The sequence below is a fragment of the Arvicanthis niloticus genome, chromosome 9 (assembly GCF_011762505.2).
Source record: "Arvicanthis niloticus isolate mArvNil1 chromosome 9, mArvNil1.pat.X, whole genome shotgun sequence".
NCBI lineage: Eukaryota > Metazoa > Chordata > Mammalia > Rodentia > Muridae > Arvicanthis > Arvicanthis niloticus.
Genome location: NC_047666.1, coordinates 24363406 through 24391257, shown reverse-complemented (window position 1 = coordinate 24391257; position 27852 = coordinate 24363406). Strand labels below are relative to the sequence as shown.

General features: G+C 39.6%; 1 protein-coding gene across 2 annotated transcripts in view; it reads left to right on the top strand.

The window, feature by feature from the left end:
• Exoc6b (exocyst complex component 6B) overlaps positions 1 to 27852 on the top strand; it is a 466935-nt gene that overhangs the window by 337372 nt on the left and 101711 nt on the right. For both annotated transcript variants that reach the window (XM_076940004.1, XM_034511676.2), the window contains exon 20: positions 7691 to 7764. In XM_076940004.1, coding sequence (XP_076796119.1) covers positions 7691 to 7764 — 74 coding nt within the window. The remainder of the gene's footprint in view (positions 1 to 7690; positions 7765 to 27852) is intronic.

Below are 27852 nucleotides of genomic sequence, written 5' to 3'. Positions count from 1 at the left end.
TGCTGCTGAGTTAATGCTTTATTGCATGTTTAGATACAAGTTATGATTTAAATACAAGATATGATTTTATATACAAGATAAGTCTTTGCTTATTTAAACTGTGTTTTTTGTTCATTCACAGTGTGGTAAAACACATACATGAACACATTTCAGGTATACAGTGTTGCATTGGTAACTGTAGGCATAATGTCTATACCCTGTCCACCCTTGAAGTGAGAGATCTAGTGATCTGAGTCTCTAGGAGCCCTTCTTCTTCTTCCCTTTCCCCCTCCTTTTATTTCTTCTTGACATAATTCTTCCATGGAGCTCCCTTCCTTTATGTTCTGACCATCTTTCTGACCAAAAGGACCTGGAGTGGGTTCCTCCAGAGACACTACAGCTTCTCTGCAATTAGCCTCCTAGAGCCACCTGAAGTGATGCAAGAGGGCTTGGCTTCCCCAGAGCCATCCTCTAGTCTAACACTCCCCTTATCTACTGCTCCAGGGAGCCAGATACCAGGAAACCATTATGTTAATACAGCAACAACAGCTTCTATTTTTTTCAATCCCACAAAAAAAAAAAAACCACTTGTGACCTGACATGATCTTAAGATGCAAACAAAGCATCAACACACTTTCTTCTATGTGTTTCTTATGAGCACTGGCCTAAACCATGGAAGAGTGTTCTTGCCTCTTGTCTGAACTAGATGTTCCCTGGAGCAGTAATATACTGATGCTGTCTAGGGGCCTTTTTGTAGTTTGTCTTTTAGCTTCCCTCTTGTCTAGACAAATTACGTTTTCCTCCTTCATCTGCCATCACCTATCTGTCAGATACGATTGATTTGCTTTTTGGAAATACATTGTTCCCATTGCATATCTTTCTTTAAAAACGTTCTTGTTTTATGGATAATATGTGAAGAATCATTTTTATGTTCAGTTTTCCAAACTTGCTTTAATCAATTTTTTAAATATCTTGTCTATCTTTTTCAGCTTTACTCATGTTTGTATGCACATACCCCCCCACACACACACACTCACATGTGTGCTCATGTATGCACATATGAGCACATGTGTGAGAGCGTGTGTATGAGAGATTGGAAGGAGCAGAAAACGTGCAATTAGGGAAGTGGTTGAGTAGGATGAGGATGAACTACATGGTTCAAGGTGAGGTTCACAGCTGGAAGCTTGTATCCTTGTGGTCACTGGGTGGGCTTTTTAAATAACACTATTTTCAGAAAACAAGATGAAATAGAAAGATGTACTGACAAGGGAGGCAGAGTAAAAGGACATGTGACATGAAAGCAGAAAGGAGACTAGGAGGAGGTTACAAGAAGTGTCACTAAAGCATACTTGTCTTCTGACTGCTGCAATGGTATCTAATAGTTCATATGCTGGTTTAAAATACATTTAAAAAGAAGTGCAATGGGAGATATTACTCATCTATAAAATGATGTATCGTTCTTTAATATTGAGAAGCCTGAAAGAGCTCTAGTGTTCTAAAATGTTCCAGGATCACTTAAGATGGACTCTGTTCCACATTTTGTGCCATGGTGTGGGCAGTGGGAGGGAGAAGGATGGATTTTTCTAGTCTTCTGTTTGTATATAGAGATTACAGACTGCTGTTGCTTTGACTTCTCAAATCCCTTCTATCTCTGATATTATTGTTTCATTTGGATTTGGTTTTCTGTGGAGATTTTGTGTGCAGCTGTCCATATAGACTTCTGTGCATGTCTCTATGGAAGCCAACTCTGGGTCTCATTCCTTAGGTGCTATCCCCTTTGTTTATTTAGACTTGCCCTTTACTGGACCTGCATTATTTGAAATTCTGGGGTATCTCTTTGTGGTCACCAGATGATAGCAGGGAAATTAAATCCCCTCACATTAATTAAAGAATTTAAGGATGGAAAAACTCCAGGCAGGCAAGGTGGGAATCTTAACACCTGCCTGGAGGAGGAGCATGGAGAAAAGGTGGGTAACAAAAAAGCCTTGCCATTTGAGTGCAGCGGGCATGCAGGTCAGCCACATGGTGGCAGGCACCCATAAGGCAGGGAGGAGAATTTTAGAGAAAGCAAAGCCCAAGCCTTAGAGAGAGCATGCATGCTTTTTACAAAGTAGAAGAAAAGGATAAGTTTTACTTTTCTAATAGTTGAGAATTTCCGCAGACTTACAAAGCCACATGACTGTGTCCCTGTAGGCAAGGAAAGTCCATCATCTCATTAAATCGATAATTATTCTGCCTATCTCTTTAGCACAGTTTGAGCTGAGCTTGTCTTCCTTAACCTTGCTCAACTGGAATGTGATGTGTCCACATGTACTGGCTGGTTTTATGTGTCAACTTGACACAAGCTGCAGTTATCACAGAGAAAGGAACTTCAGTTGAGGAAATACGTCCATGAGACCAGGCTGTAAGGCATTTTCTCAATTAGTGATCAAGGGGGGCGGGCTCATTGTGGGTGGTGCCATCCCTGGATTGGTAGTCTTGGGTTCTATAAGAAAGCAAGCTGAGCAAGGCAGGGGAAGCAAGGCAGTAAGTAACATCCTTCCATGGCCTCTGCATCAGCTCCTGCTTCCTGACCTGCTTGAGTTCCAGTCCTGACTTTCTTTGGTGATGAACAGCAGTATGGAAGTGTAAGCTGTATTAACCCTTTCCTCCCCAACTTGCTTCTTGGTCATGATGTTTTGTGCAGGAATAGAAACCCTGACTAAAACACCACACTAGCCAGAAATTTCATCCTGTTGGCAAGGGGTAGTTTTCCCTTGGAGGGCCTTTACTGCTGCAACTATTGCCTGGAACTTAACAGACCCACCAGGCCTCAGATATCCAACTTTTGTAAAAGTCTGTTTTCTGGGATCAAACTCACAAGGCAGGCACTTTACCTACCTACTGCATCCTCGGTACTCACTATACTTTATAAAGTATTTTGTTTTCTCAAGCCAGTTGTGAATGTACCACATGAAATTTGAAATATTTGTTTTCTTTTCCCACAAATTAATGGACAACATTAACCTGAAAAGAAACCTAGAAAAAAAAGTTGAAATTAGCAAAATTTCTTCTTCTTCTTCTTTTTTTTTTTTTTTTTTTTTTTAACCCTTTGGTAACTTTATTAGATTGTGAAACATTATTTGACCTCCCCCACTTGGGCTGACTGGTTGGGCCTTAGTGGGAGAGGAAGTGCTTAGTCCTGCTGGAACTGGATGTCCCAGGGAGGGATGGTACCCAAGGGAGCTTCCTCTTCTCTGAGGAAAAGGGGAGGGGGTAATATGAGGAGGGATTTGCAAGGGTAGGACTGAGAGGAGAGGGGGAAAGGGGAGCTGCGATTGAGATGTAATGTAAACAAAAAAATAAATTTTGGGAAAAGTTTACAGGGTAGTTTGAAAATTAACATTTTTTAAAAATGATGAGCACATCTCAAAGGTTTGTGCATTAAGAAAATCAGAGGTTGTTGGGTATTCTACTTTTCTTTTTCCTCAGAATCTTCTTTGACTGTATGCCTTCTTTTCTGTAACTTTATGAGCTTTCTTTTAGCATTTACTTCCCAGCCTTCAATTAGTTGACAGTTTCTTCACTTAAAGGTTTTTTTCAATTTTCAAATTGAATCTCAGAGTCAGGACTTGGTACCATGTTACACTCAGAGAGCCCCTCCTGACGAGATAGAATAGAGGATGGAGAGAATGATGCTCTGTCCAATGAGTTGGTGCTGTTTGCCACTCGTATAACCTAACTGGCAAGCAGATGCCAACTCCCCAGAGTTTGGCCCCATCCACAAGCAACAGGAACTGGTGAAAGGGAGGGTTTGGTTCTGTTTGAAATGAAACAGGCTCTTTTTATTTCCTGGATGGTACTGAGACTGCCCTGCAGAACTGCAGGCTGTGGACACTTTCATGCGGACACAGGTCACTGTGAGACTGAAAACCTATTGTCCAGAAACAAGTCCAGGAAGGACTAGTCAAAGTCTGTGTCTGCTTCTTCCACTTGTCCGTGATTCCTGTCAGAAGTCCATGGCTCTAGAGGCCTTACCAAGTACATGTGCAATTGTCTTGTCCACACAGCAGCGTTCCTTCTCACCTGTCAGGCAGTGTCTGAAAACTTGTGCGTGTCAGCCTGTCCCGCTGTTTCTCTGTCACTGCCAATCAGTACTGTTTTATGTCACCACGCCTGCTTTCTTATGTTTCCTCGTATTGCATTATGGGAGTTTATAAAATACAAAGAAAAACTCATTCTCCTCTATGCAGCAGCCTTGGGTAAAATTGTGAAGTAGGAGCTTACTAGCATGAGTCCTATCTCTGTTATATTTTACTTAGTTGAAATAAGGCTCTGCGTGAATTTTTATTTTTTTTAATATTTACAGTTTTTAATATTTTTTCATGTATTTATAATATTTTACTCTAGGAGGTCATATTTCTGAGTCTGTATTAAATCACCACTACAGAAATTGTACTTAATGACTTTGTTTAATTTTTCTAATAATACAAATGAAATTTTTGTGTTGTGTCTAACAGACTAGCCATATTAACTCCTTTAAAACAGAATGATTAACGATCTGCCTATAAATTTTCCTATAAATAAATGACTGGTCACTGAGCCATCTCTAGTTCAGCTCTATTTCGTTTCATCTGTTGTGATAGGAACAGGACTATATTTCTTGACATTGTCACCAAACCGCTGAGAATTCAGTAAAAGCTATGAACCTTTCTTTGTAGAGAAATGCGCGCACACACACACACACACACACACACACACACACGCACACACAGAGTACGGTATAAGGGTATAAGGATAATTGGTTATGATATGCCTGCCACTCTGTCAAGCTGCTTTATATGTGTGACTTGGCTTAATGCTTATCACTACAGTATAAGAAATGATCTGCTATTCTAATTTTTGATTTAATAATTTTTAAAGACATAAAGTTAAGTAATCTCTTAAACTCAGGAATTAGTAAATGGAGAAGTAGAGCTCCAGTTCTGGGGCTGTTGTTGTTGTTGTTACACATAGGCCTGTTCCCTTAAAAACCTTAAAACTTGTAACAACCCAGAGACTTTTTTTTTTTTTTTATCATTTATAGGTCTGTGTTTCTAGTGAATCTTGATTTTATGTAACTTGTTTAATTGAAACATAATATTTGTTGAGCATCTGCTATTTTTTAATATGCAAAACATTTATTCATATAAGGGTATTAGAAACATGCTGGGGTTTTTAATTTAATTTTATTTTTTACTTATTCACTTTACATCTTCTCACTACCCCCTCCTGAGTATTTATTATTTTTAATAATTATTATGCTTTGTAATAGGGTCCTTATCTCTAAGGTATCTGCTATCTTTACTATCACTGTGGGATTGCAGGTATTATAGGATTGTAGTTCGGTAATAATATACTTGACAAGCATGGACAAGGCCTTAGGTTTGATGCTCAGTACTGATAAAATAAAAAGAGAAAAAACTACAGATATGAAGTTGAATTTACAGTAATTAAACATTTCCATAAGTGATTTGTAGAGATTAATCTCTTCACTTCGTCATACCTGCCATAATTATCATTCTCTGGTTCTCTTTGTAAAAAGGTAAATCAAAGGCTGCAGTGTCTTGTGGGAACCTGAGGATTTAGTATGTCATAAAACTCAGGTCTCTAAAATAAATGAGAGATCAGCACAAAGTATATGCAGATTCCTGAGTCAGTTTATCAGTCAACCAGGTTCATGTTCAGTGATGAGTAGCATGAATGTAAACCTAGCTTGAAAGCCTTCCAGTGGTATGTCATGGGGAATTCTGTTGAGTTTGTCATAGGCGGGACAGCAGAAGATCCCAGCATCAGAGCTCCTCCTAATAGAGAGGACTACTCCAGGCAATCTATCAACTTTGTAGGAAACTGAACACTCAACAAGGCTGTTGAGAAGAGAGGCTATAGCTATAACTGAAAGAACTTGTTTCAACAAGAGCATCATGTGAAGTAATTGTACATTCGGGATGCACCAGGTTGCCAGATATGATGCTTACTGTTGCTTACTGCACATCACTGTTGATGTACAGGTATGCTGTGTCAAGCTTTCCATCAGCATGCTTTTCACTGAATGTTTGTACATTTTAGAGCTTTCCTCTTTTGGAACTTGGGTTTCTTAGTCCTCCTTTGAATAATGTTGGATTCTAAGTGGCGTATGAATTTTCTTCTCAAAGCAGACAGCCACTTTACTGACTGTGTTTGGAGTTGATCTCTTTTCTTATGCATCCTTTTTATTTGAACTGTCTGCAATAAGAGTATTTTGTATGCAGATATATACCACATTTATACTAATTTAAATTAATATGCTGATTTATAATTCTTTCATATGATGCTCCCTTGTCTCTACAGTCTAATTTGGCATTATTTTTTAAACTGGGACAGTAATTTTGTGTAAATCTGTTACAGTTTCAAAATGAGTGGAAAGGGAGAGATAAAGCCAAACAAGCAGTAATCTGTTCTTGTACATATCTTTTGAATTTGTCCTATATAGCGAGTCTTCTACTTTTCTAGCTAGCTGTAAAAAAGAAGACTATTATAGCAGTTCTATCAGTTCTTAACTTTCATCTTGAAGACTATGTATCTGAAAGGAAAATACTTCTTTTCAAGTTTTTTCCAAGTACTTGAGCTGCTTTTATTATAAATAGTAGATGGATATGAAATGCCCATCATGCTTTGACTTCACGAGAAGAATTGAAATTACAGTAACTCCCAGATCTTGACTGTGCTATGTGCTTGTCTGTGTGGAAGGATCTTCAGACTTTTTGATTTTCTAATAAGCAGGGCTCAAAGACGATAAACTTGGCATTCTTAAGTTGTAGTAGCATTTGTCCCTGTAGCCCTTTGCCATTTCTTTCTTGATAAAGATGTGCAAGCCAGAATTATAAGTGCACATTGTCTCAGGTGCTTCTTATACAAAGAAATACAGATAGCATCCGTATCTTTGACTTTTGAGGCAGCAGGTGGAGGGAAGAAAAGATGGAATTTTTAAAGCAGCATGGAAATGAAAGTCAAGGGTAAAGACTGCAGGAGAAGGAAACATGTATGCAAATGTCCCTTACCATCTGTAGTAAGCCTCATCCAGGTGGGCATCTTTATATCTGCCAATACTGCCTTTCTCTTTTAAGCCAAATTCTGATCAAGGCAGCAGCTGCTGCTAGTGGTGTGCATGTGTGTGTGTTGTGTAGGAGGTTGGCACTCATGAGATAATACAAATAATCAGTGAGGGAATAATTAATGATGTGGCAGGGAATATTTTTGATAGATGCTTAGGGAATGAGGTGACAGGCGTGAAATTAGAAAATTCCTTCAGTGATCTGAAATATAAATAGCTTTCGGAACTGAAAAGAGTTTCTCAGCTGAAGATTTTATTGTGTTGAGTGGAAAAACTTTTTTCTTTCCCCCCTCCCTTCTTCCTTTGCAAGTTGTTTGTCCATTCACAAAACAAATACTCTGAAGCCCAGAGCGGCTCATGGGAATAAATTTCAGGTCGAATTAGTACAGTTTCCTTGCTGTCAGGATGCTGGAATTAATGGTGTTTTGATGACACGAATTTTGAAGGGCCAACAAAGAAGCTGAAGGGAGAGAGACATGACTCCTTAGAAGCTCAGGCCTCCTCTCCCCCAGCCTCTCTTGTCTTCCCTGTCATCCGTCTGCCAATCTCCCTGTCCATGGTTAGTTAAAGGCGCTTTTTATCCTCTTTTCTTTCCCACAGAGTTTGCCAGATCCGGCCCGGTGCCTGGGTTCCAGGAGGACACGCTGCAGTTGGCCTTCATCGACTTGAGACAAGTAAGTCTTTGTGTTTTTGTTTTTTGTTTTTCTTTTAAGATGTGTGACTGAAGACCATCAGGTCTTAAGGAAAAGGGGAGGGAGGGGGTTTGGCATTGGTGATTCACACTGGAGACCTAAGGGCTTTTCCCTGTGTTTGAGGCCACCTCTTTTATTTAGCTATCTGAGATCCTTAGCAATGGTGGAGTAAAGATTTTGTGGGTAGAAGTGTAGGCAGGGGGTGGGAGGAGGGATCCATAGAGTAGAGGGACTCAAGTGACCCTCAAGTGATGTGATCCATTGTGTGGCCATTGACTTCTGCAGACACAGCGAAAAGATGACTCGTCAAACCCATGCTAAGCAGGTGCACTGATGCAGAGACTGCCCGCCTAGAGAACTTTGTGTGTGGATAATGTGGCCAGTAGTGTTGAAGGAAAATGAAATATTTTGCTTTCTGGGTTGTTAGTCTAGTTTGTTGACTTTTTCTTGCTGCCTCCTACCTTCTGTTGCTTCCTTTGTAGAATGTAGTCAGCCATTAGCCACAGAGTGGGGTACTTACAGCAGAGTAGGGTACTTACAGATGGTTTGCAAAGGTTCTGACCAGTCATGCTAGCCTGTTGGGAAGTCCTGTTACAGTGTCATGATGAAGGCTGGTACTTACGTCTACCTGAGCTATGGCAAGCCCATAAGATGGAAAGGCCACCCATAGGGCTGTTCTTGCAGACTAGAAAGGGTGGATGGTAGGCTCTGTTGTTTTGGGGATAGTAGAACAAGGTGGGTGGGGGCCAAAAGGGAGAGCCGTAACTGTGCTCTGTCATCTCTTCACTCTGAAGATGGATGGGGTTGGATAGAAAGTGTGAATGAAGTAAGCATCAATGCCTGATGCTTCTCTCCTATTAAAACAATCTTTTTTTGTCTGTTTTAGAAGGGGGCTGGCTTTGTTTCTCCTGCCATAATGATGCAGTGCCTCTTGTTTTCAAAGCTGACATAGTTTGCATTCTGAAAACTTGTAGATGCCCAGAGTGTTTCTTAAAGCCGTAGGACCCCTTGTCTGGGTAACCTCCTTACCACTGTGCCTGGATTCCTGCCGGAATAGCTTTTAACCCGTAATGGATGGCCTGAGCTATCCCTGGACCCTTGTGGATGGGCGGTGTAATCTGTCATTGATGACAATTCTGGAAAGCCCTGTTCAGCAGAATCATGTGTCTGTAGTCCTGTGATGATTTGAGGATTCAAGCCACGTCCCAGAAACGTGTGTCAACTTAATATTTGGGGGCTGGGATAGGGGTTCTCTTTTTCATAAAGCTTTCCTAGCATTGTCAGAAATGGGGCTCTTCTCCCCTCCCCCCTACTGAATACCTTTCATCTCTAGATCTGAGATGATCAAGTTTTAGCCTTTGATCTAAGATAGGAAGAGTGAAATTTTGTTTTAGGGTTCACTGGGGATCCGTTCCCTCCCTCTGGAATTTGTTTTCCAAAGCCTCTAAGCTAGTTCAAGCTTCTTGGAAAACAGAAAGTGTTTTTCATACGAAGGACAATCCAAGGAAAAGTCTTTTCTTTTTTTTTTTTCATTGTTCATGCAAAGAAAATGTTGTCGTTCTCAGTAGTGTGTGACTTTGACACCTGTAGAAAGCAATTAGAGCAATTAGGTTTAAAGACTATGTGATCTGAGGGGCAAATGGGAAAGCACATCAGGGTGAGCTCAAGTACTTGTGAGCTCAGGGAAGCAATAGTGGTATAGATTCTGAAGGACGTGTTTGGGCTGCATTCCCACCCCCAGAGTTTCTTTTGTGTTGTTTAAATGCTAAAAGCCCAAACTACAAAATTTTACTGATAATGACAGACTGTGTCTCTTCTTATTCAGTGTGTCATAAATTCTACTTATTCCTTTATCTGTTACAGCAGTTGGAAAGGGGTAATTTCCAACCTAGATGATTTGAACAACATTCTTAGTTGAAGACTGTGTTAGCAGATAGCTGACATACTACAAAACAAACCTTTCACATTCTGGTCTAAAAGATCTCTTTCTTTTTGTTCATCTAAACCATTCTCTGATGTTCAAACTACAAGTAAAATTCCATTTGTACATTACTGTAGGAGACTTAACATAAGATGAGGTGTGGCTGTGTTGTTGTTTGTACTCCTCACAATTCTAAAGCACGATTCTAAATTGGGGGCGGGGGGAACCATAAAAACTTGCCATGTTCCCTCCATCTTTACAGAACACCCAACCCACAGTAGTGTTGGGTCTCACTTGGGGAGTACTCTACCCAGAACAACACTTTCACCTCCAAGAAGTCTCATCCTAAAGATGGCCATAGCCTGCCTTAGTGCTAGCCCTTTCAGTGCCTGCTTGTTTTAGAAGAGGCTTGGCTTTCTGTTCCTTATGCTGCCGGGCATCCTCATTACTGATGCTGGTGTCTTTTCTCTGCAAGAGTGCTTCCTGATCATCTGGCCTATAGATGGTAGTTTTATGGACTAAACCTATAGGTCAGGCTTTAACTAGTCCTGTTCTTCTTTAAGATTTGTCAGCAGAGAGATTCTGTCATTCTCACAACTATCTAAATCTTTTTAGTTTCTGATTTTATTATTTGACTTATTAATAGACTTAATTAGGCTTTTACAAGTCAGAGATCAAAACAGTAAATGAAATTAGCAGGGCTGGTACTATGGCTCAGCAAGTGAAGCATTCTTCATGAAAACCTGCCTGAGTTTGTTCCCTGGAACCCATATAAAGGTAGAAGGAAAGAACTGACTTCACAAAGTTATTCTCTGACCTCCATAGTTGCAGGTGCACCCCCCACCCTCCCTCTTCACACACTAGTAATAGTAAATGAAATAATTTAAAATGGTAATGGAAACACCAGAAGTGAAAATTAAAAGCAAATGTTATATGACTTTTTAAATCAAGTATTTGTTTATCCAAGAGAGAGCATACACAACAGCCCCTAGAACCCCACCCCCCAAAAATTCAATTCCACCCAAGTCCAGCTGGAGTTACTTAGTGGAGATTCAAGGGGTTGTTTATAGGGAGCACCAGCAACTTACAGCCGCTAAGCCATTGCAGAAGAACTGCCCCTGTCCCAGCAATTGGGAGGAATGCACAAGGGCCAGACTTGTGGGAGTTTCCTGTAGGCAGTCATAGGTGCTGTGATTTCAAGATGGCAGTAGCCATGTCAGGCAGCAGCTGTGACTGTCCCAAACAGAGTTCCATAAAAGGCAAGATGTAGGGTATATGCCCATATAAAAGGGGTCTGACCTGGTGTGCATTCAGATGCATACTCTTTCAATGCCATGCAGATACTGGCTGTTTGCCTGTCTGGTTTTTAAGTGTCATGCCGATCATGCGCTCATGTTCTCTTGTGTTAGACTTTCAGATGCAATTAGGTGAATGATAATTTAAAACATATTCAAAATATGGACGTTGATGAAAGACTCTCTGTACAGGCTGTAATAGCAGAGTATAATTTAAAAGCCCTGTAATTTCATTAGAAAGAAAATTAGATGTGGATTATAAAGCTATTCATCCTTTTTTCACTTACTCTATTTCCATTTCTCTACTTCTTAAGGTAAAAAGTGAAATGACATTTTGAATATACAAGCTTTCATGATATTTCAGAGTTAAAATACATTGACATACACTTTTCATTTGTTAATATTCCAGAATTAGAAAATCTGCTATTAATAATAATGAACTATGCAGTACAAGCTGAAAGGTTTTTTCTTAACATTTCATATTTGTGTTATAAGTTCAATTTCAGTACAGTTTTACATGTAAAATATGTATATTTTATTTCATCTTCCAACCTTGAGGAATGTTAAAAGCTTGAGGACAAAATCAATTCTCATTTAACTAACTGTTTTAAAGTGGTAGCTACACTCCAGGAATTGGTGACCTCTAGTTGTTCATCTTTAGGCATTATTGTGGGCCAGCAGTAGATTCTTGGTGGCTCTTTACTTTTTAACAGTTCTATGGGAAATGTGAAGTAGAAATGCTGTTGAACATCAACATTGGCTTTTCAGTTCAGTTCATTTCATCAAACACTGAGTGCCTGTTGTGCACACATAGAGCTTAAATGATGCCAGTGGACACACACTGAGTGTGACTTCCACCTAAAGGATCAAATGTGCGATCGCTCAAGTCCTTGATTCTAATATGGACATGTTGTGATACGAATTTTCTTGGAAACAGTAGAATATTTATTGTATGTATTGCAGTTGTTTGACTCCCATAACATACTGGCTAGAACCTTGTGTGTAGCTCAGAATTCTATTAATCAGCAATTCTAGATCATTAAGCAAGTCTCTTCACTACAGTCAGCTGCTGCACTGAAAAAGATAAGCTGGTGTAGAAGCTCTCAAGATCTATGGCCGGCTCTTTGCTCTCTGTGATATTTTCATGCACAGGAGAGCCTGCTACAGACCTGCTCACACCATTTGGGAAGGGTTCCAAAAGAGGAGTGGACAAAAACATTGAGGTCTGTGCTCAGAAGTAGCAGATCACCACCTCCACCACATTGTATTGTTTTCAGCTAGACATAGGGTCAATTCAATGTTAAGAAATTGGGACATAAATTGCATCTCATAGTCAGTCTAGCTGGAATTCAATACTTATACATGAAAAGTGAAGATCAGGGGCAAGGTTGAATCTGTAAGTACAAAAGGAGTCCATTTTAGGCACAAAGAGGAGAGTTAAACTCAAAGAAAGTTAGACTCTGTCTTTCTCTGTATGCCTCTGTCTCTCTCTATGTCTCTCTCTCTCTCTCTCTCTCTCTCTCTCTCTCTCTCTCTCTCTCTCTCTCTCTGTGTGTGTGTGTCAATATGAGTGTGTATTAGTTTAAGATGTATATTCTTCACTCCTTTGATTGTTAAGATCTTCTTTAACCCTTGTCACCTAAGTTGCCTTATTTTGTCTTTATTCTCTGCTGTTATGTTTCTTGAGAATCTTATTTATGTCCTATTTATCCTCCTTCAGTGCTGTAAAGTGTGTTACCCTAGAATATTTGATGCTGTTGTTATTCAAATTCACTGTGAGGGCATCTAACTGCCCAAAAAGTGTTTACTGTATTTATTTAGCTTACAGTGTTTGCCTTTCATGTCGTACAAGCAGTTAAGAGTTGCAGATGTCCTTTTCTTGGTAATATCACCTTATCCTCCCCTTTGTAGCCCCAGCAGTTACTTACTTTCAATCTGCATTAAATGTTTATAAAGCTGAATGAACAAGCCTATGACATTGCATCAGATCTCCTGAATGAAGCTTGTTGGCAAGGCACTTCCACACTGAGCCATCCCAAGATATCTGGGCTTTTTTTAGAGTGAGCTGGGGATATTCCCTCTAGAGCACTTATTCCCCAACTTCTTCCCTGCATCTAAAGTAAACACAGTGCATTTCCATTGCAGACACAGGGCTTGCCTTAAAAACAACAGTAGTGTCTAAAGAGCTACCTGTCCATTTCTTTCTGATTGTGGAATAGATTGTGGTGCTATTTCTATTAAGGTAAAAGGAATCAGTAACTTGAGTTAGTCTCCACTTAGAACCAGAAAACAACTCAGAAACCTTTGTCCAGCTTCACTTCCTATTTTCTATTGTGTCTTGATCCTACTCAATAAAGGTTTTGTTTTGAAATCAAATATCTATTTATAATGAACATTATGTTATTCCTAAAATGAACCTTCCCTCTGTTAATTATTTGAATGCTAGTCTTAATAGGAAATCCACTTACATCAAAGGATGATTCTATGACCTAGCATACATTAAAATATCCTTTGATTCACAAGGATAACCATTTTAAACTACTGGGGGGGACTTTACCAGAGGCAAGTAGGAGTTGGCCAGCCCATATCTCAAAAGGTCCCAGGTGCATGTTATCATTTCTTATCACAAACAAGAAGTTGTTAGCATGAAGCTACCTCCCACAGGTGCTCCTTCATATTAGTCCTGAACCTGCTGGAATGTGAGGGACTTTTAGACAGTTTATAAGATTATATTTATTATATTATTGTTGTTTATAAGATTATATTTATTATATTGTTTTGTTATTATTATTATTATTATTATTATTATTATTATTAGCCCTCACCATATAGCCCAGGTTGTATTTGTACTCTGGATCGTCAACTTCCTGAGTGCTGGAATTACGTAAATTTATCGCCATGTCTGGTACAAAGATTCCTAGAGAATAGTACTAAGACTGTATAGTAGGTGAATAACTTCATGAAAGAGATATTCCTGGTGGTGGACATCAGAGGGAAGTGTTAAGATCCCTTCATCGAGTGTCTTAGTTACTTTTCTCTTGCCTTGAGAACATGACCAAGGCAACTTATAAAAGAATGCCCCTAATTGGTGGCTTGCCTACAGCTTGAGTGGGTGAATCCTTGACCATCATGGCAAGACGCATGGCATAAGGCAAGCAGGCACAGCACTGGAGCAGTAGAGGAGAGTTTAGAACAAATCTACAAATTGGAGGCAGAGAAAAGAAGCTGGGTCTGGCATGAGCTTTTGAAACTTCGAAGCCCAACTATACTGACACACCTCCTCCAACAAAGCCACACCTCTTAAACTTTCCCAAAACAGTTCCACCAAACTAGAAATTAAGCAGCTAAATATTTGAGCTTATGGAGTCATTTTCACTCCAATCCTCATTGCAGGGAACTGTCTGGGCCAAAAATTTTGTTAGTAGAAACTCTTTCCAAGCCCTGCTGCTTGGCAGAAATTGCTTTTTCAATTATGTGTGAATGGGAGAGTGTCCGCCTGCAAGCTCAGGAGTCATCTGCCCCAGTAAAAATCAAATAGGTTGATAAATTGTGAACTATGGTCCTGCTATGTGTGGCCCATGACCTGTAGGCCACACATGGCCCAGAGGAGCTCCGAATATGGCCCCACAGAAATCATAACTTACTTAAAACATCATGATACTTGTTTGCTATTGTTTATAATGCAGATGTGCAATTATGATACTTAAATTTTTTAGATGGCAACACCATGTTATAGTGTCAAAATATGGACACTCCTAAGCGTTAAAGCACCTTGTCCTGGCAAAGACAATCTGTACCACTAAGCTAGTGGCATGAATATATAGAGAAGACAGACCAACTGTGAAATACAGATTGCTTGTATGTCAAAGGCAGTTGGTGGTCAAAAGAGGTCTTGGTAGTATATCTGACTACCTGTACATATCTCCCTGCTCTTGCTGTCTTTAGAAGTCCTGTAGGCCATAATTTGTGTCATGATGTAGGCACAGCAAGCTCTTGGATACAGATGCCAGCTTCCAGATTCAGGAAGCATTATCTTATACTCAGCATCATGCTTCACACCATTGAGGGGTGAGTAGAATACAGTGAAGGAGACAGGGTCCCTTTCTCTGTAGACTTAGCTTCTTCTATTCAGCTCCAGCTTGCAAGCAGGCTTTTCAGCTTTCTGCTCTTCCTGTAGTCACTCTTCAGGTAGTTCTGGTGCTTCAAGGGTATGCCACACTTTTGTACAATTTTAAGCACAATTTATCAACTTCTTACAAGATCCCCAGGCAAGGCTGATTATGCTGTACCTTGATATTTAGATTCTTAGGAAAGGACTTTTAGCTTGAGTTGACAGCAGCCTAGCATAAAAATGGTATTTAACTTCAAAAGATAGTCTTTTGGTCTTTGGAAACATTTTGTTGTTGTTGTTGTTGTGATAAAGTAATACTTTACCCACATTGTTTTGCTGACACCTGTGCCATTCAGGATTATGACTCCTACATCAAAGGAAACTGATAGCAAGTAAATCCTGTTCCTTACTTGGTAGATCTTCCTACATTGCTTATAACCTTATTAAAACTATGGTTGGCTCAACATAGGTCAAGATAGGGCATAGTGGTGAGGTCTTTCTCTTTCATAGAAGCCCTTTCCAAGCACTGCTATTTGGCAGGGCTCCTTTTCAACTGTGTGTAAACCTGAGTGTCCGCCTGCAAGCTTGGGGGCCATCTGACAGTCAAAGACAAATCAGTTGATGAATGAAGGGCGTTTTCTGCTCAGTATCCTCTTGCCATGGAGGAGTACTAGTTAGAAAAGTCTGTATGAAATTGCTTTAGGAGGCTGGGAATCGAAGAAGAAAGACTGCGAGTAGTAGAGGAAAACTGCCTGAAAGCCATAGTAGTATTACCAAGGGTAGGCCATTCATCCATCCAACCATCCATTCATTCAGTAAACGTTGGGTCCTTGAAGGGAAAGTGGAAGATCATGTATGTATTTTCTAAAGTCTGATTTCCTCTGATGATGATGAGACCTACTTTCTGGCACTGTGAGTCATAAAGCCTTGGTTCTTTGTGTGGTAGTGTTTAGTAGATAGTTGGCTTTTGGCCTGTTTGATGGTCCTTTCCTCTGAATCATTTATGTGCCTGGCAGCACTACTTATGTGTTTTGGACCTTCCTAGGTTGCTTTTCTTCTTTTAATGACAAATACATGATAACAGAAATCCAAGTTCTTTTGGTTAGGTAGGTTAGATGAAAGCCCTTCTGGGTATCCAGAAGCAACATAGCAGACTTTTAGAATATTTTCCCATGAAAAATACATTAGGTTTGGCCTTCTAGCTAATGTGCCTCCTAGGTTATCATTGTCTTTTATTGCTTTTACCCCATCTGGCCATATCCAGGAGTTACTTTGTCCACATATTTTACTGTAGTTTGGAAGACAACAGAAGACCTTTATACTGCATGGTAGAACAAAAATTTCCACAAATGGGTCTGATCTGCCAAAACCCTCTGCTCTTTGCATCAGCAGAAGGACCACCATAATTCACCTTTTTTTCTTGGCTTTAGAATGAATGTCAGCTGAAAACCATCCTCTCAAACCTTTTCTCTCAAAATAAATAGCTGGGATTGGCTATGAGACTCTAAGTCTTCAACCCCATCAGAAATTCAGAATGATTGAGTTAAATGAAATTATGGGAAGCACAAAGCATATCTTCTAAAACTTAGCCAATTTATAGAGACTGCTGAACACCTGGACAGTCCCTAAACTACAAAACGTTGGAGCATCTGATCTTCAGCCTTCTGGCCCAGGATCATCTGACAGACCTAATGATGCAGAGTTATTAAGGGTTGATTACTCTGTCTTGGCAGATATAATCAGTCGCCTATTCTGCAAGTGTGTCCTTTTCTGAACAGTATTTTGTCTGTAGATGGAAAGAGGCAATTCTTGCCTAGTGGCTGTCTCACCACAATTGGAATAACACCAAAGATGCTCAATTTCTTCTTAGAATCCAAGACAGGAAGCTGTCAGGAGCAGACAGGTCTCTAATCAAAATGAACATTAATACAGAAATATTTGTAAGGTCAATTCTGTGGATTTGTGATGTTTTGAAAACCAACTATCCATTTAAGGCTATCTGGACTGTTGTCTGTTAACTCCTCTCAGCTATTTCTAAAGAAAATATAGAAAACTCCCTAACAATAAACTCAAAGCCATTAATTTGCTATAGGCCCTTAACTCACAGTCTAACCATCTCAAATAAGTTTAAAAAGTTAAAGAAGGACTGGGTCTAAGCCTTGTATTCCTAAATGTGTTATACAGGTGCAATGCCTATGATAGTAACAATATTCATCTCACTTTTATATTAATAAGAAGCTCGTACCAATGAAAACCTAAATTTGAAATCAAAGGAAATTATGTACCATTTAAGAAATTATAACTTCATCTTAATAACAATTATACATATTTCTACCAGTAAGTTATGGCTATGCAATAAATTCTAGCTAATCCTCTCTGTTCCACCAAAACGACTTTTCCCTAGAAAGACAGCCTAATATTAACCCCAATCCCAGGGAATAGACTCTTCATTAACTTCTTCAAGCTGATTATGGGTGTTGAGATATTAGAAGAGGGGTTGGGGGAAGAATAAATTGATAAGCCTCTGACACTGTATCTTCACTGCATCCAGCTGGAATTCCAGGACATCAGAGGTTCGAGCAGATGTGTTCAGCTTGCCTGATGAGTAGATACACCAAGGCTATGTATTCTGCAATGTACAATTCTCAAAACAAATTTTAGTATCAAGATAATTGTTTATTTGAATTCTGGAATCTAGTCTTCTGGCTGCCTGCCTCTATCATGTCTAGTCCATTTAATTCTGGGAGTTTCTGTGAGGGTGTGCTCCCACCATCCTCCCATTTTCACCTCCCTGCTCTCAAATTCCTCAACACTAGGGAATCCAAACCTTCAGGCACCAAGGCCCTCCACTTCCACTGATGCCTAACCCCTTACCCCCCTCCAATTACTATGAGAGTGTGCTCCCACCATCCTCTCATTCCTGCCTCCCTGCTCTTGAAATTCCCCAACACTTGGGAATCTACACTTTCAGGCACCCAGGCCCTCTACTTCCACTGATGCCTAACCCCTTACCCCATCTTTCCTCCTCCAATTACTTTGAGGGTGTGCTCCCACCATCGTCTCATTCCCACCTCCCTGCTCTTGAAATTCCCCAACACTAGGGAATCCAAACTTTCAGGTACCATGACTGTCCACTTCCACTGATGCCTGGCAAGTCCACTCTCAACTACCTATACAGGTGGAGCCATGAGTCCCTCCTTTTGTGTTCTCGGGCTGGAGATTTTAGAATGGCTACTCGAGCTTGTTTCTTAGGACCATTTGCTTGAAAGATTGTTTTCTAGCCTTTTACTCTAAGGTAGAGTCTGTCTTTGTACTGAGGTAGGTTTCCTGTATGCAGTAAAATGTTGGGTCCCTTTATGTATCAAGTCCATTAGCCTATGTCTTTTAATTTGGGAATTGAGTCCATTGATGTTAAGAGATATTAAGGAACAGTGATTGTTGCTTTCTGTTATTTTTGTTATTAGAGGTGAAGTTATCTTTGTGTGGCTATCTTCTTTTGGATTCCTTGGAAGAGGGTTACTTTCTTGCTCTTTCTAGGGTATAATTTCCCTCCTTGTATTGGAGCTTTCCTGCTATTATTCTTTGTAATGCTGGGTTTGTGGAAAGATGTTGTGTAAATTTGGTTTTGTCGTGGAATATCTTGGTTTCTCCATCTATGGTAATTGAGAGTTTTGCTGGGTATAGTAGCCTGGGCTGGCATTTGTGTTCTCTCAGTGTCTGTATGACTTCTGTCCAGCATCTTTTAGCTTTTATAGTATCTGGTGAGAAGTCTGGTGTAATTCTGATAGGTCTGCCTTTATATGTTACTTGGCCTTTCTCCCTTACTGCATTTAATATTCTTTCTTTGTTTTGTGTACTTGGTGTTTTGATTATTATGTGACAGGAGGTATTTCTTTTCTGGTCTGTTCTCTTTGGTATTTTATAGGCTTCTTGTATGTTTATGGGCATCTTGTTCTTTAGATTAGGGAAGTTTTTTTCTATAATTTTGTTGAAAATATTTATTGGCCCTTTAAGTTGGGAATCTTCACTCTCATCTATACCTATTATCCTTAGGTTTGTTCTTCTCATTGTGTCCTAGATTTCTTGGATGTTTTGTGTTAAGAACTTTTTGCATTTTGCATTTTCTTTGACAGTTGTGTCAATATTATCTATGATATCTTCTGCACCTGAGATTCTCTCTTCTATCTCTTGTATTCTGTTGGTGATGCTTGTATCTATGACACCTGATTTCTTTCCTAGGTTTTCTATCTCCAGGGCACTCTCCCTTTGTGATTTCTTGATTGTTTCTACTTCCATTTTTAGATCCTGGATGGTTTTGTTCAATTCCTTCACCTGTTTGGTTGTGTTCTCTTGTAAGTCTTTAAGTGATTTTTGTGTTTCCATTTTAAGGGCTTCTACCTGTTTACCTGTGTTCTCCTCTAATTCTTTGAGAGTGTTATTTATGTCCTTCTTAAAGTCCTCTATCATCATCATTAGAAGTGATTTAAAATCTAAATCTTGCTTTCTTAGGGATATAGGGAATTCAGGACTTTCTTGTGTGGGAGGACTAGGTTCTAATGATGCCAAGTACCCTGGGTTACTGATGCTTATGTTCTTGTGCTTGCCTTTTGCCATCTGGATCTCCTTAGTGCTACCTGCCCTGTCCCTGACTGGAGTCTGTCTTTTCTATTATCTTGGTTGTATCAGAACTTTGTGGGGTGGGTGTAACTACTGGGGTAAGTGCTGGGGCCCAAAATCTGCTCAGTGCTCAAGCTCAGACAGGATACTGCCCAAATTAGAGCACCTGGGATCCCCTCTTCCTCTGGGTTCTTAGAGATTGGGGGCAGAGCTGCCACCCAAGATCCACTCAGTGCTCTGGCCCAGATAGGAAGGAACCAGTGTTCCAGGCCGGGAGTGACTTCCTGGGTCCTTGTGGGTCCCAGTTATTCCCTGTTTGGGGCAGGTCTTACTGTCTGCTTACCTAAGATACTGCCCCAGTTAGAGCACCTGGGATCCCCACTTCCTCTGGGTTCTTGGAGATTGGGGGCAGAGCTGCCACCCAAGATCTGCTCAGTGCTCTGGCCCAGACCGGAAGGAACCAGTGTTCCGGGCTGGGAGTGACTTCCTGGGTTCCTAAGAGTTTCTTGAATTCATTGATTTCAGTAGCTGAGTAATACTCATTTTGTACATTTTGTAAATGTACCACATTTTTTGTATCCATTCCTCTGTTGAAGGACATCTAGGTTCTTTCCAGCTTCTGGCTATTATAAATAAGGCTGCTATGAACATAGTGGCGCATATGTCCTTGTTATATGTTAGAGCATCTTCTGGGTATATGCCCAGGAGTGGTATATCTGAGTCCCCAAGTAATGCTATGTACAATTTCCTGAGAAACTGCCAGACTGATTTCCAAAGTGGTTGCACCATCTTGCAATCCCACCAACGATGGAGAAGTGTTCCTCTTTCTCTACATCCTCACCAACATCTACTATTGCCTGAGTTTTTGGTCTTAGCCATTCTGACTGGTGTGATGTGGAATCTCAGGGTTGTTTTGATTTGCATTTCTTTGATGACTAAGGATGTTGAACATTTCTTTAGGTGCTTCTTGGCCATTCGCGTTTCCTCAGTTGAGAATTCTTTGTTTAGCTCTGATATGATAGTATACTTTAAGTGACCTCAAAACTTCCACCAGAGAACTCCTAAACCTGATAAACAACTTCAGCAAAGTGGCTGCATATAAAATCAACTCAAACAAATCAGTAGCCTTCCTCTACTCGAAAGATAAGCAGGCTGAAAAACAAATTAGGGAAATGACACCCTTCACAATAATCACAAATAATATAAAATACCTTAGTGTGAATCTAACCAAGCAAGTGAAAGATCTGTATGACAAGACCTTCAAGTCTCTGAAGAAAGAAATCGAAGATCTCAGAAGATGGAAAGATCTCCCATGCTCATGGATTGGCAGGATTAATATAGTAAAAATGGCCATCTTGCTGAAAGCAATCTACAGATTCCTTAAAACCCCATTAAACCCCCAACTCAATTCTTCACAGAGTTAGAAAGAGAAATTCTCAAATTTATTTGGAATAACAAAAAACCCAGGATAGTGTAAACTATTCTCAACAGTAAAAGAACTTCTGGAGGAATCACCATCCCTGACCTCAAGCTATACTACAGAGCAATAGTGATAAAAACTACATGGTATTGATACAGAGACAGGCAGAAAGATCAATGGAATAGAATTGAAGACCCAGAAATGAACCCACACACCTATGGTCACTTGATCTTTGACAAAGGAGCTAAAACTGTCCAGTGGTAAAGGACAGCATTTTCAACAAATGGTGCTGGTTCAACTGGAGGTCAGCATGTAGAAGAATGCAAATTGACCCACTGTTATCTCCTTGTACAAAGCTCAAGTCCAAGTGGATAAAAGACCTTCATATAAAACTAGATACACTGAAACTAATAGAAGAGAAGGTGGGGAAGAACCTTGAATACTTGGGCACAGGGGACAAGTTCCTGAACAGAACACCAATGGTTTATGTTCTAAGATCAAGAATTGACAAATGGGACCTCATAAAATTGCAAAGTTTCTGTAAGGCAAATGACAATAGGACAAAATGGCAACCAACAGACTGGGAAAAGATCTTTACCAATTCCACATCCGATAGAGGGCTAATTTCCAATATATACAAGCAACTCAAGAAGTTAGGCTCCAGAGAACATATATAACAGAGAACATATGTAACAGAGAACATTATAACAGGTTCAGAGGTTCAGTCCATTATAATCAAGGACCATTATCATCAAGGGAACATAGCAACATCCAGGTAGGCATGATGGAGGAGGAGCTCAGAGTTCTACATCTTCATCTGAAGGCTGCTAGCAGAATACTGACTGCCAGGCAGCTAGGATAAGGGTCTTAAAACTCACACCCACATTAACATACCTACTCCAACAAAGCTACACCTACTTCAACAGGGCCACAGCTTCTAAACAGTCCTCTAAACAATGCCACTCCTTGGGCTGAGCATATGCAAAACCATCACACCTGGGAAGCCTGCAAGATAGCCTGAGGAACCACTATGCTCTTTTTTTCGTTTTTAAGAAGCCAATCCAGGAGCTCTCGCCCATATTTAATGCCTGGGGTGTATATGCATACCCACACATTTGAAACTTGTGTTTTGTTTGACACAATCCCAAACTTTAGGAAGAGAGGTGGGAGACTCATCACAGATGTGTCTCACTATTAGCAGTGTTGGGGTTGTGTTGGGGCTGCCTTAGTGAAAGCTTCCTGGTTCTGAATACTGACCTGAGGTATGCTAGCTCTACTGTCTAGGGTGGGACTGGAGAACATAGAGGAAGAAGCAGAGCCAGTCCTGAAACTTGTCTCACACCTATATCACTGAATCATTGACAGCCACTGGAGGGCAGCATTGAGAGACAGCACTGGTCCAGATTTGGGGAATTGGGGCATGTTTCACTTTGGGGAAAACAAAACAAAACAAAACAACAGAAAACCTTTGCTCTAAACTATTCCAAGCTACCTAGAGTCCTGGGGAGCAACTGCCCAAAAAAATCCAGAGCCCTGTGCTTAAAGATTCCTTCTAGGCAAATTCAGAAACCAGGAATGGATAAAGGAATAAGGACTGATAAGAAAGAACAAAATGGCTTCAGTGAAGGAAGGAAACCAGGACAATCTACACCAAGGCCTAAGGGGTAAGCTGAAACAGAACAGGCACACAAATGAGAAAGTGCCAATGTGGGTAGTAAGCAAGAGTAGAGGAGCAAAGGTGAGTTACAAAGGTTGGTTCTCTTGGGCAGTGGGACCCAGGAAGAAGTGTGTCCTTTCCAAGAGAACCTAACAGCAAGCAGGGACCTGTAGAGGCAACAGGCTTCCCTATAAGCAGCCATACCTAGGGTGTCCCTTTTGAAAACACATCAGGACATTGTGAAAAAAAAAAAAAAAAAAGGTGAGCAAAAGGTTGTGTTTCCAAGGCTTATGGTGACTCTTAGTTTAGGAACTCTTAATTTTTAATCTTCTCTGTGGTTGATTATACTTTCTCAAACTGGTATTGTTGGCAAGGCAGCATGATGTCAAGAAGTTTGGAGCTGGGCACTAGCTATGATATTTGATTAAATTATTTGATCTTAGATGTAATTTTTTGACCTACAAAATAAAAATATCTAACTCACAAAGTTTATAAGATTGGTGTAAGTATTAAGTAGGATAATATAATCATGGCACTTAATGCTTGTTTGGCATATAACTGATGTTAGTATTACTATTATTATCTAGCCATTGTTACTCCTGTTTTATGGTGTCTGTGTAGACACAGCATCCATAGTCTACATCAGGAGACCACTTTGTCACTGTCTTCTCATGTTCTGTGACTCCTGGTGAGTGAGGAATTGAGAATAGAAGCTATTAAATGTTCTCAGCTCTTTTAAACACAGTGATGACTAAAAAGCACATGAATCTGGATTTCTCCTTATAATCAATTATAAGTTGCTTTGGTTATTTGGGTTTTTTGCATTAAAAGTTTTATTTAAAGAAAAGACTATTACATATTAAAATAATTTTATATAAAGTAAAGCTAATCCCAGTAAAATTGTAATTCTGTGAGCCTCTCTCTGGTCTTTATTATATGTATATTATAACACCTTTCTCATTTAAGCACACCCAACATTTTAAGCTGTTTTAAAACTCTTAAAAATCAGTTTAGTTAAGCTATAATTTGTTTCCAACAAAATGTATGGTTTTTTTGAGTTTGGTACGTGTACATTTTCTTATGAGCACCACCTCTGAGAATAGTTCTGTTGTGCACAGAATCCATTTTGCTTCTCTAAAGTTGGTCTGTCTCCTGGTCCACAGGCAATCACTCATCTGTATTTTGAAAATTCTCGAGTTGATATTCTTACGTGTATTCTGTCTGGCTTCTTTAGTTCCGCATGATATTTTGTTATATTTTCACAGTGATAACCATTTCAATAGTTCATTCTTTTTATTGATGAATTAAATTTTTTACACTGATTTGTTATTATTTAGCCATTAATCTGTTCATTTTTTGTGCACATTGTTTTCGATTTGGACTATGTCATAGTTTAAACAAGAATTATCCCAAATAGTCTCTGCATTTGAATTCTTGGTCTCTAGTTGGCTGTGCTGTTTGGGTAGGTTTGGGAGCTGTAGCTCTGAAACAGGAAGAGTGTAGTGGGGTGGGGCTTTCAGTTATGCTCTTATTCACTTAGCATATTGCCTTTGAAGTTTCCCCATACTGGTGCCTATGTTAGTTATTCATTCATTGCTATCATCAAATAATTTGTATTCATGTATGTTATTTGCTTACTCATTTACTAGTTGGTTAGTACTTGGTTTGTTTCTGCATTGGGGATATTATGAATAAATATACACTAAACAGGAATGTACAAGGTTTTAGGTAAACATACGTTTTTATTTCTTCAGAGTAAATATTTAAGAGTAGAATTACTAAATCAATAAAAGTATATTTTAACTTTATCAAAAGTGGTTTATTAAACTACTTCTCAAAGAGACTTGATCATTTTGCATCCCTACCAGCGGTTTTCCGAGGGTTACAGTCTTTCTGTACCTTTGCATGTGTTTAATAGTGCCATGGTTCATTTTGACACTTGAAAGTGTTACTACATTGTGTGTGTGTGTGTGTGTGTGTGAATGTATGGTAGTTAGAGGACAAATTCTTGTAATTAGTTCTTTTCTTCTACAGTGTAGGTCCTGGGACAGGGTTATCAGGCTTGAGAGCAGGCACCATCATCCACTGGCCCATTGTGTGTCTTTATTCTGATATTGTTAAATTAAAAATTTTGTCTAGTTATAAAATTAACTCTTAACTGAGTTATGAAGGCATTCTATATATTCTGGTTAATAGCTCATTGTTGGAAATATATTCAGTTATTTTTTCTTATTCTGTATATTATCATTCTCTTTTTTTCATTCATTGATTTATTTATTCACTTTATACCCAACACCAACTCCCTCTGTCCTCCCTGTCCTCTCCTCACATGGCTCCTCCCCCCATTCTCCCCTTTCCTTTTTCTCTAAGAGAAGGTAGGGCCCCTTGGGTATCACCATATCCTGCACATCAATTCCCTGCAAGACTAAGCAAATCCTCTTCCACTGAGGCCAGAGAAAGCTGCCCAGTTAGGGGAACAGGATTCACAGGTAGGAGGCAGTTGTTGTGGGGCCTAAATTAAGACCAAGCTGCACATCTGCTGCATATTTACAGGAGACTTAGGCTCAGTTCATTGTCACTCTTTAGTTGGTGGTTCAGTCTCTGGGAGCCCCCAAGGGTCCAGGTTAGTTGAGTCAGTTAGACTTCCTGTGGAGTCCCTGTCTTCTTCTGGTCCCTCAGTCTTTCCCCCCAACTCTTCCATAAGACTCCCCAAGCCCCATGTAATGTTTGGCTGTGTCTCTACATCTGTTTCCTTTAGCTGCTGGGTGGAGCCTCTCAGAGGACAGTTACACTAGGTTCCTGCCTGCCTTCAGGCATAACAATATCATTAATAGCATCAGGAATTGGCTCTTGCCCATAAGATGCATCTCAATTTTGGCCAGTCATTGGTTAGCTGTTCCCTCAGTCTCTGCTCCATCTTTGTCCCAGCACATCTTGTAGGCAGGACATATTTTGAGTTGAAGGATTTGTGGACAGGTTACTGACCTCGTCCCTCCACTGGGAGTCCTGTCTGGGTACATACAAGAGGTGGCCACTTCAGGTTCCTTATCCCCTACTGGAGTCTCAGCTAGAGTCACCCCATAGACTCTCTGCACACACACACCCAATTTCAGGTCTGTAACATGTCCTAGAGATGGCCAATTTCTGTTCCCTCTCCAGCTCTCCCTCACCTGATCCACACACCACCCTGCTTTCCTTCCCATCCCCTCTCCTACCCAATTCCCTTCTGCCATTCATCTTTTCATTTTCTTAACAGTATCATTTAAAAAACAAAAAACAACAAAAAAAAGCCTCATTCTTAAAAAGTAGTTGGCACTTCATTTACAGTGACATTGGCTTTTTTGTTTTGTTTTGTTTTTGTTTGTTTCTGCTCTGTTTTCCCTCTTAGCAAATCTTCAGTTGACTGGAAGTCATGATGATTTTCTGGTGTTTTGTTTTATTTTGTTTGTTTTTGCTTTTTTTTTTTTTTTCTTCTAGAGGTCTTAAAATGCCAGGTCCTAGGTTGAGGTCTGTGATGGTAAATCTTGTGATAGCTTTTCAGTGTGGTGCAAAGTGTATTCCAGGTTCATGTGGAAGATATGGTTCTACGACCGTTTAATTTTTTAAAAACTCTGTGCTTTATTGATATGCCTTGACAGTTGTATCCAAAAACAGTTGGACTGGAAAGATGTCTTAGCAGTTAAGAACGCTCTTGTAGATGCCAGGAGTTTGGTTCCCAATACTCATACTATGTGTGTGCTGCTCACACTTGCCTTATAAATGTAGCTGCAAGAGATCCAGTGCCTTCTTTTGGTCTCTACTGACACTACATGTATGTACATAGATACACACATAATAAAAATAAAATTTTAAAAATGTTAGTTGGCGTAAATGTGTTGGCCTGTTTCTGGATCACCTATATTTTTTCAGTTGATATCTATGCTTACCTTTTAGCTTTCTCTTGATCTTTGGGCTAAATCTTGCTATCTTATAGCATGAGTTTTCCATCTTTATCTCCTTAAATGTTGTTTGGTTATTCTAAATCACACACACACACACACACACACACACACAAATACACATATACATACATGCACACATACACATTTGAAAATCAGCTTTTTAAAAAAAGCTTTCTGGAGTTTTGATCAAGGTTATTTTGAATTTGTATATCTGTTGGAAAAAATTGACATTCTGACATTTATCATTCTTCTTCAAGAATGTTGTCTCTCCATTGTCTGTCTTGGTGCTGTGTAACTTTCAGCAAATCTTGCCTGTTTTGCCAGAGTGATCCCACGTCACATGCTCATTGCAGTGCTATTACTGGTTTACTGTCAGTGTTTAATTCTTCCATTGTACATATAGAAATACAACTGTGTTTTGTTTATTGGCTTTGGATCTCAAACTTGCTGAAGTATTTAGTATGTTTAGTCACTTGGGGACTTTCTGCGGGATGTTTTCAGTGATAGTTTCCTCATCTATGACCTTTCATTTCTTGCCTTACTATACTAGAGCTTCCGATGCAGTGGTAGGGAAGTACAAAAGAAGAATTCTTGCATTGTTTCTGATCTCAGTTGTAAAGCAGTCTTTTATGGTTAGAAGTAGTAAATCAAAGTTGTGTATGCTTCTACAAGTGGAGGAAGTTTAATTCTTAATTTTGCTTAGGAATTGTATTATGTTTGGCATGTCAGTTTTATCATACGTTCTTTCTAATGTTTTACATTTAAATTGTAGTATTCATATCTCAAGGCTTTAGGGTGCTGAATTTCTTTTTAAGACACATTCATTATTTTTAAAAAAAATGTTTTATACATATCTACTATAGCTTTTAGAGACTGCTGGTTTCTGACAAAGGGTTCCTTGAGGTTTACTCATGAGGTAGTTTTACAGGAGCCCCATCTCATGGAGGTTTATACTTTTAAATGTTGGTTAATTAGATAGAAGTAAGAGAGAACCTTTAATTTTTATTTAATTTTTTGTTATGCTTAAAACATATTGACAGCCAGAGCTTCATAGTGAGACCCTGTCCTTAAAAGAAAAACAATATACCAACCACCACCAATAACAACA